The sequence below is a fragment of the Bactrocera dorsalis genome, chromosome 3, assembly GCF_023373825.1.
Source record: "Bactrocera dorsalis isolate Fly_Bdor chromosome 3, ASM2337382v1, whole genome shotgun sequence".
NCBI classification, from domain to species: domain Eukaryota; kingdom Metazoa; phylum Arthropoda; class Insecta; order Diptera; family Tephritidae; genus Bactrocera; species Bactrocera dorsalis.
The window spans coordinates 48,010,308-48,030,199 of NC_064305.1; the positions used below are offsets into that span (position 1 = coordinate 48,010,308).

Genomic DNA, 19,892 nt, shown 5'->3' on the forward strand with positions numbered 1-19,892 from the left:
GTGTAAACACCACCAACAACATCAGCCTGGAAATCCAACGCAGGATAACTCTTGCCAACAGGTGCTACTTCGGACTGAGTAGGCAATTGAGAAGCAAAGTCCTCCCTCGACGAACAAAAACCAAACTCTATAAGTCACTCATAATACCCGTCCTGCTATATGGTGCAGAGGCTTGGACGATGACAACATCTGATGAGTCGACGTTGCGAGTTTTCGAGAGAAAAGTTCTGCGAAAGATTTATGGTCCTTTGCGCGTTGGCAACGGCGAATATCGCATTCGATGGAACGATGAGCTGTGTGAGATATATAACGACATTGACATAGTTCAGCGAATTAAAAGACAGCGGCTACGCTGGCTAGGTCATGTTGTACGGATGGATGAAAACTTTCCAACTCTGAAAGTATTCGACGCAGTACCCGCCGCGGGAAGCAGAGGAAGAGGAAGACTTCCACTCCGTTGGAAGGACCAAGTGGAGAAGGACCTGGCTTCGCTTGGAATATCCAATTGGTGCAACGTAGTGAAAAGAAGAAACGACTGGCGCTCTGTTGTTAACTCGGTTATAATCGCGGTGTCTACGCTAATAAAGAAGAAGTTACATATATACTGACCAGCAAACTAGGTTGAATCCACAAAGAGGGAATTCCTCTCAATTGGTGATATGAACATATTTCACAAAAAATATATCCGACAAAAAAAATTAATCCCTTTTTCCATCGTGCTGAATAGAATAAAATTGTGTAAAAAAAAATTAAAAATCGTTTTACTTTCAAATCGTGTTAAACCAGCATCGGTAAAATGGGACGAAATTATCGAGATTAATTTTTCCTAGAGAAAATAAACAAATGTAAACAGAATACCGGCCCCCTTGCGGTGAGCAACAAAAAAAAAATTACATATCCATCGACCACCATAACGATGTACAAATTTATGGCACAATATTAGTAGAGCTAAATAGAAAATATAGTTTAAGTTCATTCATTTGTTATTATAATTATATTTTTTAAAATAAGAATCCAAAAAACAATACTTATTCTAAATAAGAATGCAAACAAAACAATACTTAAATTGCTTAATTTAGTACTGGGCCGTACCCGAAAGCACACAGCCGAATATGGAGCCCTGAGCGAGAAGCTGCCCAAACGTTTGCGGCATGACCTGTTGGGTCATGATGCGGGAGTATACATCCGCGCCGAGCACCAAGCGAATCGGCGACGACTTGTAGAAATTTGGATCCGCCAGTTTGATGTGGGTGTATGGGGCTGCTATGTCGCAGTCCAACGTGGTGGTCGGGCTGATGCGCATATAGTCGTTCCTTACCCTTACATGCGTCGATATGCGGGTATTTGTCCCATGTCTGGCTCGCAGTACTAAAAGGCAGCCGCGTTGACCACCGATATCAGTCTGCACTAATTGCAATTCCCTTAAAAGGTCGCGTGCAATTAGCGACGTAGGGGCGCATGCGTCTATGAGGGCCTTGACTAAATGGAGGCGTCCTCTTGCCTCGATCTTTACCACCGCCGTCGGTAAAATGGCTGTCGTTGGCAGCAAGGAAGGAGCCGTTAGCCCGGCTCTAAAGGAGCTAGCCCGGTGAAGCTGGAGAGACCTGGTCTCCAGTCTGGCCGGGTTGTGCGCTTGGCGACGGTGCAGACGGCGTTTGTGCGAGCGACGTTCGTGTTGCAGAAGAGGGCGGAAAGTCCGGGTTTCCGTTTCCCCTCGCTGTGATGGGCGGAAAGGCCATGTTTCCGCTCCGGTTTCAAATCGTTCACCCTCCTCCGGTTCTGGTTGGAGAGGCCTAGTCTCCGTTCCAGGGTCTGACGCATAGATGGAGAGAGCATCATCGGAACTCATTTGTTCGCTCCATGAAGGGTTTTGAGACACTGCGGGGCGGCGACGGGTATTTTCCCCGATGTGGAGCATTGTGTTATTTGCTAGCAAAACATATTTTTCAAATATGGTATTTGCAATAAAAATTGAATTTAAAAATCACAAGCATGAGTTATGCCTCATAGTTTGAAAAGAAAAAACAGTTTTAGATTCACTGTTGTAAAATTTTTGAGGAGAATTAAAAACTGACGGCATGGCATCACCGTATGTCATGAATGACATTTTGTATTATTGGTTATGTGCGCAACACGTGCACATGGAGATTTGACAGCCGGCTGAAAAGGTAAGTAGGTGACCATAATGAAATTCGCAGATTTATTTAAATATTTTCCTTTTTCTTACAGGTTTATGGAATAAAACTGCTGTTTGCTGAAAGTCTGGTGTACAATTTTTTTTTGCTCGCCTGCTGTCTCACACAAGTACGTTTTGCGTTTTCGAGTAAATTCTCCCGCTGCCGGTAAAACAAAATATAGAATGGCATTGACCGAAGTGAAATATCGCAAGCCTGGGAGTAGTGAAATTACTGCTTCCGGCGCACCAACTCCATCGATATTAATAAAAAACAAATTGCAGCCTCAACAGCAACAACAAATTGCAAATTTAGCCTGCCATAATGAACCGCAGCAACACATCATCTATTGAACCTCCTTCTAAATCAGCAAAATATTCACTGCAAACAATTGCCAGCGCTGGCACACCGTTAACCAGCTTTCAATAGCAACAGACCATAGGTGGCCCTGGTGGAACAACCATTACCACTACTCCAATCAAAAAGCAACAGATCGGCGCTACAATCACCACATTACCGCCTAGTACAATTATACAAGCGAGCGGAGTTGCTTCTTCTAGCAGCATAAATGGTGAACATCCGTGAGTTTTACAGTACGCAATTTGCAAAAAGAAGGTAAGTAAGTGAACATAATGAAATTTGCAGATTTATTAAAGTATTTTCTTTTACTTTCAGACTCGTGAGCATGCTCTTCTTGCTTTCACCCCTGGCGTGACCGATCGTTGTTGTCAACAAGATCGATTGTCTCAACCACCATACAGATGGATCCTCATCCATCAAGAAGTTCGGTTACAATCCAGCTGCTGTTGAATTCGTGCCAATCTCTGGCTTGGCATGGCGATAACATGCTGGAAGCATCCACCAACACGCCATGGCTCCAAGTATGGAAGGCTGAACGTAAGTTGATTTAATAACACAATCATAAAATAAAAAAAAAATGACGCACAAGTAAATATGACGTTAACATTAGGCCAGATTAAAACAAATATTTCGATGTAAACGTGCAAAAATCAAATGTTGTGAGAAGCGTTTGCTGAAATCCTAAATCATAAATACTTATTATTTTAATAATTGCCGATTGATTGAACTTCGTGCAGTTGTCATTTATATACACATATTCTTATATGCTTCGCTTAGTCTATTGTTCAATAATGGAAATTAACTCGTAGTACTTCAAAAAATACATGCTATGAGTGTATAGGAAGGCATATTTGCAATTTCTTCAATTATCAATAAATACATATATATAAACATAAAATCTGTTCCGTGTTGTTTGACATGCATAAAAAAAATGTAATACTAATATACTACGGTAATACTACAAGTAACACATACGCTACATAGAACTATATAAAGAGTTCAATAAGAAACATCTTCCTAAAATGGTAATTTTTTATTCAAACAAAATTTGCATATTCAGTGGTAGAGTGTTTATGCTTGAAATTGCTGAATATAATTAAATGTTATTGATACAAATTTAACTATGTATTTCCATTATTGAGAAAAAATCTGAAATTTTCTTCAAAAATCGCTGAAATTGCAAAAAGTTGAAATTCTCATTACATGGTAGTTAAGAAAGTATATCTAATTACAATATAGTAATTACAAAGGAAAAAAAAGTAACGAAACGAAAAACCAAAATTAAGTTATTTAAAGTAAAAAAAATTATTAATGAATAGAAATGTGCGAATACACTGAAAATAAATTGTGTGAAGAATGTGATTTAAGATTTTAAGAGAATTAAATAAAATCAATGCGAAAATTTATATAATACAAAAAAAAATAAAAAAATTTATTTCAAGCTGCGTACATACAGCTGCGTTGGGCGGAATGCAAACGAAATATTTCAAAATTGCAATTCAAGGCAATAAAAAAATATGTAAAACTTTAAAAATTTTTTTTTTTTTCAAAGTAAAATCTGTTTATTTTTATACATAAGTGCACAATTAATTGGAACAACGTAAATTCGCTTCTTCTGTTGTTTTGTTTTCGAAGATTTTCTGTCAGATCGTAGTAAGTGTGTCGGAAAGCTAGGCTTCCGATGTGGCTGGGGAACGGTTGTGTTGAGTAGGGTGTGCGTCCACGTTTTCCTCCTCGTTGGGTGGTAGTAAGACCAATTTGGCAAGCGGTCTTGTAACTTGGCCTTTTTCAGTGATAATGTCAACTACTCGCACTCGGGTATCAGCACCTGGGTGTATATTGACAATCCTGCCCAATCTCCACTCGTTCGGTGACAAATTGTCTTCCTTGATGACGAGAAGGTCACCTGTCTTTAAATTTGTTTTGGAATGTTTCCACTTAATGCGCTTCTGCATTTCTTTCAGGTATTCGGTTTTCCATCTTTTGCAGAAGGATTGATGTAAGACCTTAAGTTTTTGCCATCTATTTACGATAGAGGCACTGCTTTCATTTATATCCGGTTCTGGTGGGGCCATCAGATGTCCGCCGACCAAAAAATGTCCTGGAGTAAGTGGCTCCAAATCAGTAGGTTCGTTTGAGGCTGGGCTTAATGGTCGCGAATGAAGGCAAGACTCAATTCAGCATAAGAGTGTGTTAAACTCTTCAACAGTGTATTTTTGCCCAGACGCAATCTTGCGGAAATGACTCTTAAAGCTTTTCACACCTGCTTCCCAAAGTCCGCCCATATGAGGAGCTGCACCAGGTATGAAATGCCATGTAAGAGCTTGGTGGCTATACTTTGAGGTAGCATTGTTGCGAGCATCGGCTATGAAGGCTTTAAGTTCGGACCTTAGGGATCTCGATGCTCCAACGAAGTTTGTACCATTGTCCGAATAAATATTCTTAGGGCAACCTCTTCTAGAAACGAATTTAGAGAGAGCTGCTAAAAATGACTGTGTTGATAAATCGGTAGTGGCCTCCATGTGGATGGCCCTTGTTGTAAAACAGACAAACAGACAGACATACCCTTTGGATACACGGCATCCTCTTCCACGGTAGCTTTTTATTTCGAACGGACCCGCGAAATCTACCCCCGTATTCGTAAAAGCGCGTGAAAATGTGGATCGTTCGGACGGAAGTGCACCCATAAGTTGCGTCTGAGCGCGTTTTTTGAAGATCGTGCACGTCTTGCAATTATGGATGACGGATCACCCTTGGAATCCAATACTGAGCCCGCGTTAGCCGTAACATCAGCTGATTTTCTCCATGCAAAGAGACTTGATGAATAAACTGGATTATTAGACAAGACAATACGCAGTTGTATGGAAGGATAATTGGATGGCGCTCATTGTATGACAAGTCGAGAGACGCACCGAGACGGCCACCAGTTCTCAACACTTCATCTTTATCGAGGAATGGATTAAGAGAGTGGATTTCACTTTTCGCATCGATGGGCTTACCGGATTTCAAACAACCATACTTTTGACCATATTTCTGCTTCTGCGTATTTATTATCAAACGTCTTGTCGTTGCTTTAATTTCTTCGGATGAAATTAAGCAAGACTTTTGTTGAAAAGAAGCCTTTGTGTTTGGATGAGTTCTTTGAGAGAATCTCATAACGTATGATAACACTCTCAAAGCTCTCGGCAAACTCGAAAAACGGTCAAGGATGTCGTTAGAATCCCCCTGTATTGTTGTACAAGCATGTACACGTACCTGTTTTTCTCTATAGTCGTCTCGTAGTCATTTTGTCGTAATGGCCATTTGGATTGATCTTCTTGCAGCCAAGAAGGTCCCTGCCACCACAAGGTGTTTTCCACCAAATCCTGTGCCATAAGTCCCCGACTGGCTAAGTCTGCAGGGTTAGATCCTGAATCGACATGATTCCAATTTGCGTTGCCAACCTTTTCTATAATCTTTGTCACTCGATGGGATACAAACGTTGACCATGAACATGGTGGCTTGCGAATCCATGCGAGAACGATGGTCGAATCCGTCCATAATTTAAGTTTAAGATGAGTCAGCTCCAGGTTGTTGACGACAGATTCAACTGTTTCGGCCAGTAATACGGCTCCGCACAGTTCCAGACGCGGTAAAGAGATAGTTTTGACAGGCGCTACTCTGGTTTTTGCCAATAGTAGGCTGACGAAAACTTCGTTGCTTGTCCTTACGCGCAGATACACCGTTGCTGCGTATGCTTTCTCTGATGCATCGCAGAAACCATGAATGGACCAATCGTCCGTCGGGAAGTGGACCCATCGTGGAATTTTAATGTTGTTTATGTACCTGTGGTTATCCATGAATGTGTGCCAACGATCCAATGTGGTAGGAGATACAACCTCGTCCCATTGTGTTCCTTCCAACCAAATATGTTGCATTATCATTTTGGCTGTGACGATTATCGGTGCTAGCCATCCTAATGGGTCAAACAGTTTGGCGATATCTGAGAGGATAGCTCTCTTTGTATATGATTCTGGGCTGAGTACAGGTTTTGTTTTAAAATAGAAGAAGTCAGTGTGCGCATTCCACCTTATCCCAAGAGCCTTGACATCACTTGTGTCTTCGAAGTCTAAAAACTCTTTGTTTAGCAAGTGGTCTTTTGGAAGGCCTTGTAAAATTCTTCCACAGTTGGCTGTCCATTTTCTTAATGGGAAACCTGCCGACTCCAATGCTGTTCTTATCTCATTCCTAGCTTTAATTGCAGCCTCTATAGAGTGTCCACCTGCTAAGACATCATCAACATACATGCACTTCCTGAGTATGTTTGAGGCTACTGGTAGTGAGCTTTCAACGTCGTCAGCTACTTGGAGTAACGTCCTTATTGCCAGATAAGGAGCGTAGTTGATTCCGAACCTCACCGTCTTCAATTCAAAAATATTGGATTTGGCGATACATCTTCTCAATATCGCTATTGAAGACATATTTAAATAAACGCCATCGCAGAATTAATATGGTCAGATCTGCCTGAAGAACCGGACCGGGGAGAAGGATGTCATTCAGCGAAGTGCCGTTTGAAGTCGCTTGCGATGCATTGAACACCACACGCACCTTTGTCGATGTGCTCTCTTCCTTCTTTACGGCGTGGTGAGGCAGGTAATAGTTGTTACTGGAGTCGGCCGTTTGATTGGTATATATCTTTGCCATATGACCCAGCTCAACATATTCATTTAACACTCTGTTGTATTCTTTTTGCAGGTTTTCGTCTCTGGACAACCGAGCTTCATTGCGATAAAACTGGGAGTACGCAATCTTTAAGGAACTACCTAGACTAATGTTGACCGGATAGTCTTTCCTGAATGGTAGCGATACAACGTATTTCCCGTCTTCATTTCGCTTCGTTGTCTCTTTATAGAGCTCTTCACAGTACCTGTCCTCCTCGCTTAACTTATTTTCCTTGGAGATCTCTTCCAATTCCCAGAACGAAGCTAACTGCTTTTCCAGCGATATTTCGTTATAATACGAGACGCAAGTGTTGGTTGGCTTAATTGTATTAGCACGCCCTGTGACTATCCAACCGAACACTGTCTCTTGCGCAAGAAGTGATCCCAGCGCGTTCTTGCGTATGCCATCCAGCATAATCTGGGAATGGACGTCACCACCGAGTATGACGTCCACGGGTTCATTGACGAAGAACCTCTTATCCGCCAACGTGAGATCTGGGAAAGCCTGCCGAGTTAGTGCGCTAATATGGAAAGTCGGCAAGTTTCCCGTTAATTTCGGCAGAACCATCATGTTCGTTGTGATCGATATAAGTGGGTCAATTGGTGACCGCAACTCGACACAACATGCTTCCTTCACTTGCGCAGATACGGTGTTGTTGATGCCTGACACCTGGGCATTTATCCTCCTAACTGGCAAGTTGATTCTGCGCTTCAGCCTTTCTGTGATGAAAGAGCACTCTGACCCGGAGTCGATGAGTGCTCTTGCGGCATAAGTAACGCCGCTGTAATTTATATTTATTTGTGCCGTTCCTAACAAGACACCTTTGTCGCTGTTAGCGAAGCACGACTGTACTTGAGTCGTTGGCTTGCCTTTCGACTTGTTGAAGTTGCGTCTCTGCTGCGCTTGCCTGGACGTAGACGGAATCTCGTCCGATGGCGTAGATGAGCCTCTTTGGCTGCTGGGCTGCACTGTCCTCACATGTAGGAGTGTGTGATGCCTCGCGTGGCAAGTGCTGCAGTTGAATGCACTGGTGCATTGCGACACTAAATGCCCAAAGCCGAGGCAATTGATGCAGCGATTGTTGCGCTTAGCGAACTTGATCCTGTCCGCCGGTGCCATGTTAAGAAACATGGGGCAAGATCTTAATTTGTGATCTGCGCTTTTGCACATCAGACATGTTGATTTCTCAACGCTTACTTGGAAGGCGCTGAGTCTGTTCTGATGGCTATTGTTTTGGTACGTATATTTATTTGGTGTGGGTGCACTGACAGGCTTTGCAGAATTGGACGACTTTTTGGCACGTTCTATTGCCTCTAAATCACGGTATCTATCCGTGAGGAAGTTGTCCAATTCCTCCCACTTTGACGTTTTTGTTTTTTCTTTACAGACTGTTCCCACAGGGCTAATGTTGCCTGTGGCAGTCTCTTAGAACATACGCGGATTATGATTGGGTCCCAGTTCCCAATGTCCACTTTATTGGCTGTCAGGCAGGAGATGCAGCTGTTGATCTCCCGCTGTAGCCATTTTATCGAACTCGAGCACTCCTTGTCGATTGACGGTAAGTCGAGCAGTATGTCGACTTGGGTTTCGACGAGAATTCGCTCATTCTCGTACATGTCAGTCAAACCCTTCCATGCCAGTGCAAACCCATCATTTGTTAGCGGGCATTTTGATACAATAACCTTCGTCTCCCCTTGTGTCTTTTTGTTGAGTTGGTATAATTTCTCAACTGTTGACAGGCGCTTGCTTTTGATGTATACGGCCGTGAACATATCCCGGAATATTGGCCATGAAAGGTAGTCCCCTTTGAAAACATCCGTATCGCAAGGCGGAAGGGAGTGGTTATTGTCTACCTATACAGATTTTTCTGTGTCTTTGGGGGTTGAGAGGATCTCAGACATATCCTTCATTACCCAAATGCAACGTATGTAGCATTGACCACCTAGCTTGAATTTTTTTTTAATAAGGGCATAGTCCTTTGGAGACATGTGGTCAGCTTTCGCTTTGCACCACATCTCTCTCAACTCGTCTTGTTGCATCACAAGAGCGAGATGTCCTTTGATGCAGCACTGAATTCAGACTCGTATTCGACAACGTAGTCCACTAGGCGCATGAAAGCTTCCATGGTTTTGGTATAAGAGACAAGAAGAATTGAAAATTCAAATTCAAATTTAAAGGAATATAGTAATACTCAAGACTGAGCAGACTTTGGCCTAAAGAATATGGGAATCGCTTTGAAAATAATTCCCCACTATTGTAAATTTTCATTTGCAGCACACTACTGCCAACCCAACACGAAAATAGAAAAAAGAAAATTTTTTGACTGTTTTAGCCGATATCGCAATATATCCGGCTCGAAGGACCATGAATATATCTCGAACGTTCGACGAGTCACTCGCGGACGATGCGTCGATCGTTGAGAATATGAAATAGGAAAAAGAAGTGTATTAATAAATGAAACCACAAAGTTTGTGTTTAATATAATAAATTAAAATGTTGGTTCTTTATTAAGTTACTTACTTCGCTGGTGTAGTGGTGATGTGGATTCTGGTGGCCGGTGGACGACGTCTCGATTCGCTCCGTTCGCTAAAAGAAGTGAAAGTGCGCGACTAGCAGGATCGCTTGCTAAGCGGGAGTTTTCAACGAAACCATTGCCAGTTGAGTGAAAGTTATTAACAGTTGAGTGAAAACTATTAACAGCTAACTGGCAATGGTTTGTTATATACTCACTAGGGGTGGTGAAAAGAAATTAGGCGCTGGCCTAAACACACTCCGTTCACATTTTTTTGATTTGATGTCTATTAAAAACTAATAGTAAAAATTCTTTCTACATTTTTTTTAATATATTCAAGAACGCTTCAGAAGTGGTAAAAGTTTAAAATTTTCAAAAATCGCGTCTAAAATTCCAAACGACGATAAAGAGTGCAGTGAGTAATTCTGCGCTAAATATGGACAAAATTCGCGTGAGTGGTATGAATAAGCATTGGTTATGAAAAAATTAATTTGGCATAAATTTGCCTAAACTAATTAGAAAAGAGGATATTCATGGCATTTTTTTTGTATTACAGAAATATCTATTACGTTTACGTTAATATATATATTTCTTTAGCTTTCTATAAAATGAAGATTTAAAAACGTTTTCTTTAATTTTTTGCGACGAAGCGGTTAGGTCAAATTGAAAGAATTTCCTATAAACATTTTAAAATGGATGATTTTGAAAAATACATCCAATTCAAATTGGGTATCTTGGAACCAATGTAAACACCACCAACAACATCAGCCTGGAAATCCAACGCAGGATAACTCTTGCCAACAGGTGCTACTTCGGACTGAGTAGGCAATTGAGAAGCAAAGTCCTCCCTCGACGAACAAAAACCAAACTCTATAAGTCACTCATAATACCCGTCCTGTTATATGGTGCAGAGGCTTGGATGATGACAACAACCGATGAGTCGACGTTGCGAGTTTTCGAGAGAAAAGTTCTGCGAAAGATTTATAGTCCTTTGCCCGTTGGCCACGGCGAATATCACATTCGATGGAACGATGAGCTGTACGAGATATACGACGACATTGACATAGTTCAGCGAATTAAAAGACAGCGGCTACGCTGGCTAGGTCATGTTGTCCGAATGGATGAAAACACTCCAGCTCTGAAAGTATTCGACGCTGTACCCGCCGGGGGAAGCAGAGGAAGAGGAAGACCTTCACTGCGTTGGAAGGACCAGGTGGAGAAGGACCTGGCTACGCTTGGAATATCCAATTGGCGCCACGTAGCGAAAGGAAGGAACGACTGGCGCGCTGTTGTTAATTCGGCTATAATCGCGTAAGCGGTGTCTACGCCATTAAGAAGAAGAAGAATTTTTCGTTTACCTTCTTTATTCTGGTTATTCACACAAAGTGATCAATTACAGAAAGAAATATGTTACGATGCCACGAAGAGGTCGTGCTAACATCGCCATGTTGGCGTCAACATACATTGGCAGCCCAAGGCACATGACCGAGTACTACCAGGATGCGATGACATACGTGCGGAATTATGGTTCGCGGTCAATCAGCAAGCGATCGTCACTATGTCACAGCACGACTTATTAAAACAACAGTTACGATGTTTGATGGACTTTATCTTGAAGCAACGTATATGTATGTGGTACTGTTAGATGCTAGATGTACTCTGCTGAGTGGTAAGAGAGAGGTTTGCCACACACACACATTCTTCTTTGGATGATGGATGGTGGTTATGCCAGATAAAATTGATGAAATCATTTCTGCGGAAATTCCTAATGCAGAGAAAGTTCCAGTATTATATGAAGTGATGAAAACCAATATGGTCTACTTCGGTTTTTGTGTCTGACAATAAATGCACGAAACACTATGCACGTGCTTTTCTTTCGGAAGCACAGACTAGAACTGATAGATATCCACTGTATCGGCGTTGTTCACAAGACGACAGTGGCAGAACCTATTAGTCTCACATCTTTAATGCTAAAGAGGATGGAGAAAGTAATAGATAACCACATCAGATCGGAAGCGCTGAAGATTGCACCCCTACATGCCAGGCAGCGGGCAGATCCACTAACACTGCTTTGTACCAACTCGCATCTGAGTTGCAAGTTTCGCTGGATAACGGCGAGGTTGCGATTTGCGCCTTCCTAGACATTGAGGGTGCTTTCGATAACTCGTCTCACACTAGCGTGACAAGGCACTTGAGAGAAGGAACGAAACGGCTCCAGTATGCAGATAGATAGAGGACCTACTACACACTAGGGTAGCGGAAATAACGGTGGGGGAAAGCAAGATCCGTCTTGGCACCATAAAGGGCTGCCAACAGGGTGGAGTACTACCCCCTCTGCTATGGTACCTGGTGGTAGATGAGCTCCTTGAGTTGCTCACCAGCAATGGAATCCACTGTCAAGTGTACGTGGACGTATTTGTCATAATGGCAAGGCAAGTTTTGGACACTGTCCAAAACAAGTAAAGCACTTATGATATGCAGACGCCTGGCCGGCAGATCCTGGAGATGCAAGCCAAGTATCATTAGAAGGCTGTATACCATAATTGTAAGGCCTATTGTCACCTATGGAACGGTTGCCTGGGCCACCAAGGCAGCGCAGTCCTCGGTGGTCCGGAGATAATCAAAGCTGCAAAGGCTTGTCCATTGTTCGAGGGCAATGCGCACATGCCCCACGGTGGCACTGGAAGTCATACTGGAGCTCACACCGCTGCATCAGGTGATCAAACAGGTAGCAAAACATACCATGCTGCTCTCATCAGAGAGCTGCAGAAGAGGGAAGCTAGTTCCTAGCCTAGCTAGCCCTCCTCCCAAAGGATGGCACCACGAAGAACTTCAGAGTTACTCTGGGCAGCAAGACGGAGTGGAGCGATTCCCTGCTGGAAATTCTGCTGGAAGACAGTACCATCCCGTGGTACATTGACGGCTCAAAAACACCGGAAGATACCGCGTACTAAGCTGTCCATACCAATGGGGTGCTTCCCAAGTATCTTTCAGGCTGAAGTTTTTGCTATATGTCGTTGCGTAGAAGTCAACCACCGCCGCAATTTTCGCAACCAGCGCATCGCCATTCTCAGCGATAGTCAAGCGGCACTAAGTAAAAGCGATCTCAGCATATGAGATCAAATCGCTTTTAGTAGAGGAATGTATGGAAGGCTAAACCGCCTATCTTTGTGCAACCGGGTGTACCTAATCTGGGTGCCAGGACATAAAGGGATAGAAGGAAATGAGAGGGCCGACGAACTAGCCCGCTCTGCGGCAGCGTCCAAGATGATGGGACCAGAACCATGCATAGTGGTAGGATCCCACACTCTTAAGGAGCTGAACAGCACTGGTAGCAGGCAGCAGGTATGCGCCATGCCAAGCTGCTTCTAGAGGGATACAACCTCTCCAGGCTCAAAGAACTAATTAACCTCCCCAGTGACAAATTCCGCCTCCTCCTCGCAATCTGCGACCTGGAACAGGAAACACCAGCACACCTAATTCTGGATTGTACAGTAATTTGCAGAAGAAGGCTTAAGGTCCTGGGTTTCATATACATTGGCAGGGATCACGTCACCTCAATAGCGCCCAGCAAACTCCTGGAACTTGGGGAAGACATGTGATATAGGGGAGGGCACAATAGACCCTAGATCGCGGTGCATTACCTCATTAATAATCTATCTACCTAACAGTTACGATGATTGATGGACTTTATCTTGAAGCAACGTATGTGTGGTACTGTTAGATGCTAGATGAACTCTGTTGAGTGGCAAAAGAGAGGTTTGCCACACGCACACATTCTTCTTTGGATGGTGGATGGTGGTTGCACCAGATCAAATTGATGAGATCTTTTCTGCGGAAATTCCTGACGCAGAGAAAGATCCAGGGCACAAATCCGATTTCTTTGGCGCCGCGATTTGAAAGTACCGTTGGAAAGAGGAAGTCCTCCTGATTAAAAAACATACAAAGTTATAGGGTCCGCAAACGCTTAGTTTAGGAGATATTCGGCCTTAAAGTTCGAAAATTCGCCAAATTGGACCATTTCGAGAAGCTATTTCACCACATTAAACACATTTTATTCACATTTTTTTCTTCAAATTAATTAAATTACACTATAATCTTTTAAGTGAATCCACATTTTACACTTTTTGCAGGTTTTTTAAATAAAAAATCTTTATTTTAAAAATTACATTTTACACTCGTTTGAACTTCATTTGTTTACCAAAAATTACGACGAAATGGAGCGCTGCCATGTGATGATAAGGCAATTCGCTGAAATTCCTCTTTTTTGCAAAAATTCCTCTATTCACGCATATGGATATTTTCTTTATTAAATTTATTAAGTAAATAAGTAATATTATATACATGTATTAGCAATTAGCAATATTATATAACAAACTCAAATTTTATTTCAATATGAGTGCATGATAACCGAAAAATATAACCACTTCATACCCAAAACTCATATTTTAAATATAATAATGTATATATCGTCGCCTAAAATACAAACTAATGTATCATCAAAAATAAATGGAAATCGCTGACAGATATAAAAACCAAAATTTATCATTTTATAACGAAAACTTAAATTTTGAGTGCATGATAACCATAAGTTATAACCACTTTATAACAAAAAGTCATTATATTTTTTTATTTTCAACGCAGAAAGGGGTACTACGCGAAAGTACTTCAGTCACCCAGGGTATTCGCTCGACCAGGGTTATTTTTTTAGAGCGCGGCCGAAGGCCGCCAACGCAGATAGGAGTACTACGCGAAAGTACTTCAGTCAACCCGGATATTCGCTCGTAATATTATAATATTATCACACGATTTTACTTATCTGTGTTTATTAAATATAACTCACATATTATTCATACATTCACATAAGTATGTATTTATGTATAATATATGCAAAAGTTTTCACATATTCAATTTTAGCTTGAAAAATCTTCTTTATAGTTTTTTATAGTTAATAAAGAAAAAAGTATCACTCGAAAGTACAAACAAAGAAAACGCTTTGAAACGCTAAAAAATTCTTAACTTTTGGTTTTTAAGGTGTGGCAACGCTGGTTTTCCTCGTAAATATGAACACTTTAAACTTTGCAGCCATAAATTTGATAAGTGATTTTAAATTACTAAATTTGGCTGAAAAATTACAAAATAAAAGTGAAAAGTGAACTTATTTCAATATTAAGAGTGTATATTTAAATATAGTGAGTGAAAAACGTGAAAATATTCTGTGAAACATGGAGAAATAACACGTGTTCTTAGGGCAATTTTTGAATTTTTAAACGTGAATATTTTTAAAAATATTAGCTATTTTTACATAATTTTTGGATATTCCTCCTCTGGAGAAGCCCCCCTATCCGTACATACCCCATTTATACGGAAATTCGTTTTTTTACCCCTCCGCCAAAGTAATCGGAATCGTGCCAGATCCAGTATTATACGAAATAATGAAAACAAATATGGGTCATGAACCTTGCGGACACCACAATCGCACTTTGGTTTGTATGTCTTGCAACAAATGCACGAAACACTATTTATGAGTGCTTTTCTTTCGGAAACACAAACTAGAAATGATGAATATCCACTCTATCGGCGTCGCTCACCAGACGACAATGGCAGAATTCAATTTAGAAGATTGAATATCGAAGTTAACAACACATGGATCGTCATTATTGTCTAATTCACATTCAAAACTCATATCAATGTTGAGTATTGCAGTTTGGTGTAATCAATAAAATGCCTTTGTAAGTACGTCACCAAAGGAAGCAACATGGCGGTTATTGGTCTTGAACGATAGAGTCGATACGTGAACTGCAAAAAAGCGCTTTGTAGGATATTTACTTTTGCAATTCATTAATATTTTCCGACTGTTGGCGTCTCGCAATTAATTTGGAGAATGGCCAAAGAGTGTATTTCAAGCCAGAGAATACAGTGCAGCCAGTGGAAACACCGCCAGCAACAAAATTAACATTTACGAGTTTTTGCTCAACTTTTCTCAGTGATCCGTTTGCGAGAACATTGCTCTATTCGGAAATACCTTGACAAATATGGAAATACATGGAATGCGTCGTCGCAAGGCCAATCAGTATATGGACACCCAGGTGTGTTATCCACCAATACATTGGGACGAATTTACACAATCCACCCGAAAAACGACGATTGTTTCTACCTTCGGTTGCTATTGATTAATGTACGCGGTTCAACTTAATTTGAGTTATTGCGTACTGTGAATGGTACGGTGTGTGCAAGTTTTGGAAAAGTGAGACAACAAATATAATTACTGGAACCTGTTAATCACTGGAATGCAAATGAAGTTCGCACACTTTTCGTTATAATCATTTCGACATATTGTTTGTCAAAAAAGTCTTGCGGTATTTTCGCTAGTTGGCGCTGAAAGCGCGCAGTTCTAGTTTTATTCGTCGCACCGGGTCATGCTATACCTTTTTGGAAAGCCCATTTCACGCACTAACACGTGTTTGATTTATTGTCGGTTCTTTAAAGTCGTTCGTGAGCTATAGCGTCGCAAACATTGAGCAAAATAAAGAGAAAATACGGCATATTTTACAGTACTACTACGATAAAGGCAAAAATGCATCTCAAGCAGCCAATAAAATTTGTGCAGTTTATGGACCCGATACAGTTTCCATGCGCCACGCTCCGGAAGGCCTGTCGTCGAAAATTGCGATAAAATCGCTGAATTGGTCGAAAGAGACCGGCATAGTAGTCATCAAACCGTTATAAACCATTTGAAGAAGCTTGGTGTCACTAAGAAGCTCGATGTATGGGTGCCACACGAATTAATTCAATAAAAATACCGCAAGACTTTTCTGACAACCTAATATTAGCCTTCAAATCCGTGTCTATTATGGGATACGAACAAAAAAGACATTGCCGAAGACATTTTACATCGTCTTCGCTAAAAATTGGAAAATTGATATCAGTACCTTCTAAATTGTCGTAACTATGATTCCTTAAGTGGACGCGTAATGTTAACTGCCAAAAATACCGATGTTGTTAACTTAGACTGGAAGTTTCAAAGTCAAATTCCGGGAGACTTGCGCTCATACAAATCGATCGATCGTCTTGACAATGAAAATGGCGCCGTGAATTATCCAGTGGAATTTATAAATTCTTTGGAGAGGCTTGGTATGCCACCGCATCATTTGCGTTTCAAAGTTGGATCTGTCGTTATTATGTTTCGCAATCTTCGTGTGCCGAAAATTTGTAATGGAACCCGACTGATTGTGACGCACCTGTCGAATACAAGGGGGCAGAATGCTTGATTCTATGGATTCCTTTGGGTTCTGTCGATTTGCCATTTCAGTTCAAACGTATTCCGTTTCCAGTGAAAATTGCATTTGAGATGACAATCAACCGGAAAAAGGATAGTCGCATAGTGTATGACATAAATTTGGAAATGCTATGTTTTTCACACGAACAAATACACGAGGCGTGTTCACGAGTTGGAAAATCATCTTTTTTGTCCATCGGATCAGAAGCCAAAAAATGTTGTTTATCAGCCTGCTTTACATTGAAAAAAAAAGAAAAAAATAAATGATAAATTTAACTTTCTTTTTATTTCAAAACACATAATTTCACGCAAGACAACGACTGCGGGGTCATCTAGTTTTGTATAAAAAATTATTGAATTAAATATAAATAATTGTATTTTTAATTATAAAGAATTAACAACTGATATATCAAACAAATAACATTTCTTCTTTAATGTGCTACAAAGAAGAAGTATAATTCCCGCTCAATATTAAAAGGCATATAAAACCACTGATTTTTGCTTCATACATACTGCATGCGTATCCTTTCTGCGCACGTCTTGCTCGTTGCATACCATTAAAAATTATTATTTATTGGACGCGGAGAAATTATTTAATTTTTTTTATGATTTAATGGTAAATTAAAACAACCATTTTTGTATTTATACTTAATAAAAGATTTTTAGCATGTTAGCTCTCATTTAATAATTTGCATATTCTTTTTCAATTGAAAATTAACACTATTATGCATCCGCTACAAAAAATTTAATAAATTCCACTTAAAATCCGCATTTTCATTAATTTTCAATGTTTTACATTTTTGATTAGTGATCTTGAGCGGTGGCAACAAATCCCTCCGTTCAAATATATTTTTGGGAGAAATTCATTCTAGCCGTTCCACTCTTTCCAATTGCGAAAAGTCAAACCCTAGCAGATCCAGTCAACTGTCTGGTGGGTGAGTTGCTCTCTCATTTCTAATGACACGTATACTCAAAGCACGATCGGAGAGTGCCCGCGTGCTTTGGACGAGGCGAGGGTGGGTTGATGAAACTAAATCAAAAAATAATGGAGGTGATGTCTCAATGTGAAACAAAAATTCCAAAAAGATAAATGGGAAAACAGTTTTAATATCAAAAAATTACATCGAAAACGTTTGGAAGAATCGAACTGCCAAGAATGCGGTTACAAAATAAATGTTTACTTTTTCAAAAAGAATGTAAAAAACCGGAACATTTACACTCTTTTTATTCATTCATTACTCTATAAATATGAGGATGTTAGTTCGTCAACGGTTGCCAGAACGTTATATTTTTTGAACGTTAACAAGATGTGTTAAAAGTTGTTAATAAAAAACACTTTTTTTCTCATGAATTTTGTTTTTACGTTTTGTTATTTTCATTGGAGGAGTTATGTGTAGAAGATTACGCAAGTGAGGAAAGTTCTCTGATCGCTATTCACTTGACAGTGGCCAGAAACGATTCTTTTACATATGGCTTAAGCAGCTCACGATTTCCGGTCTTTGACCAAGTATCCTCTGGGTAGCCTAAGAACATCCGCTTGAAGGCGAGCTAAAGTGAGAAGGCGAAACATCCCTCCTACGAGTTGTGCGCTGGGTTTGGGACTTGGCTTCGCTTGGAACATCCAATTGGCGCCACATTGCAAATAGAAAAAACGACTAATACATTTTTTAATTAAAAATACTAATCAAAACGAGTGACAATTTAATTCTTGTGGGTTATCGAAACAACATTTTAAAATTGAATCGTGGTTAGACTTATGAGGACAACACATGTACTGTAACCGAATATATGTACATATGTCAAAAAATGTAAAACTTTTGGAGGCATGCGCAGTAGATTGCTAGCTAATAGAATAGGCTACATGAAAGCAATCAATACTAGTGGTATAGTGCATGTAAACACAATAATGTTTGTATTTCGTTCTTAAGCAATAGAAATGTTTTCAAATAGTGCCATAGAGTATACAAATTTATTTATAAACAATAAACAATATACAGATCTTTTGAGATGGACTCAAGTCATCAGTTCAGCGTCCCACTTCGAGCAGGAGGCAAAAAAATTAGAAAGCGGCGGGAACTTGACGCTCTCATTGCTCATTCCTTCGGAAAGAAAAAGTCTATTCGACGAACTACTTTAAATATTAATTCACAGGAAAAATTACTATCTGCGTCCACTGATGATGCGGAAGATTATGCTTGGGTACAAATGAACAGAGTAAGTTGTAATAATATAAAAAAGAATTTTTTAAAAATGTGTTGAGTTTTAGCCAAAAAATACTCATAGCATCTGCACAAACCGTTGTCACAATCGTAAATATATGATTTGCAAAACTTTGCTAGTGCTCATTGCAATTGCACTAATAATAGGACTATTTTACTGGATGTACTTGGATCTACGGCAAGAGATGTTTGTTTATAGGAAAAAAATTGAAGAAGGTATGAATAAGAATTCCGTCTTTCGAATATTTTTCTTATAAGTCGTTCGGAATCTAATAAAATTAATCTATATTCATAAACTTTATGTCGTAACTTCTTGTGAAGTGTATGAATGCAAATATATATGAATATTGAAATAAATGATAGGGCAATTTAGAATCGTGTGCATCTGAGTTTGCAAAATTATGTAATTGCAATTATTTAACATCAAAAATGAACGCCTTTTTTGTGTTTTCTGTGCAACCCTTGCAAAGACCATTTATTCACAGCTGATCGGTGAAGAAAAACATTGTTTGTAAACAAAATTTTTGCACAAATTGGAAAATATGCCGAAAAAAAGTTTTAGAGAAAAATTAACTGACGCTTTAATTGATGAAACTGCTGAAGAAATTATGGACATTGAAGGTAAGAAATATTTTTATGCAGAATTT

At 40.1% G+C, this 19,892-nt stretch overlaps 2 protein-coding genes across 3 annotated transcripts in view; one reads left to right on the top strand and one right to left on the bottom strand.

Moving 5' to 3' along the window:
• Window positions 1-6,941: 6,941 nt before the first annotated feature.
• Window positions 6,942-9,007, bottom strand: LOC125777604 (uncharacterized). Its single transcript, XM_049452690.1, has 2 exons — window positions 8,672-9,007; window positions 6,942-8,594 (listed from the first exon to the last, which is right to left on the bottom strand). The coding sequence occupies exons 1-2, from the start codon at window positions 9,005-9,007 to the stop codon at window positions 6,942-6,944; spliced, it is 1,989 nt and encodes a 662-aa protein (XP_049308647.1).
• A 9,399-nt stretch (window positions 9,008-18,406) lies between these two features.
• LOC105222398 (uncharacterized) overlaps window positions 18,407-19,892 on the top strand; it is a 113,511-nt gene continuing 112,025 nt past the window's right edge. The window contains exons 1-2 of one of the 2 annotated variants that reach the window (XM_049451372.1): window positions 18,407-19,240; window positions 19,293-19,461. In XM_049451372.1, the coding sequence (XP_049307329.1) occupies window positions 19,034-19,240; window positions 19,293-19,461 (376 nt within the window). In that variant the 5' untranslated portion in view covers window positions 18,407-19,033. The remainder of the gene's footprint in view (window positions 19,241-19,292; window positions 19,462-19,892) is intronic. The other variant, XM_049451371.1, reaches the window with a different exon arrangement.

What these genes read in the sequence shown, in the direction of transcription:
- LOC125777604 (XM_049452690.1), bottom strand. Translation starts at nt 9,007, where the DNA reads ATGTTCACGGCCGTATACATCAAAAGCAAGCGCCTGTCAACAGTTGAG. An exon ending in GGGACCCAATCATAATCCGC is followed by an intron (nt 8,595 to 8,671) that starts GTATGTTCTAAG and finishes AAAACGTCAAAG; the next exon opens with TGGGAGGAATTGGACAACTT.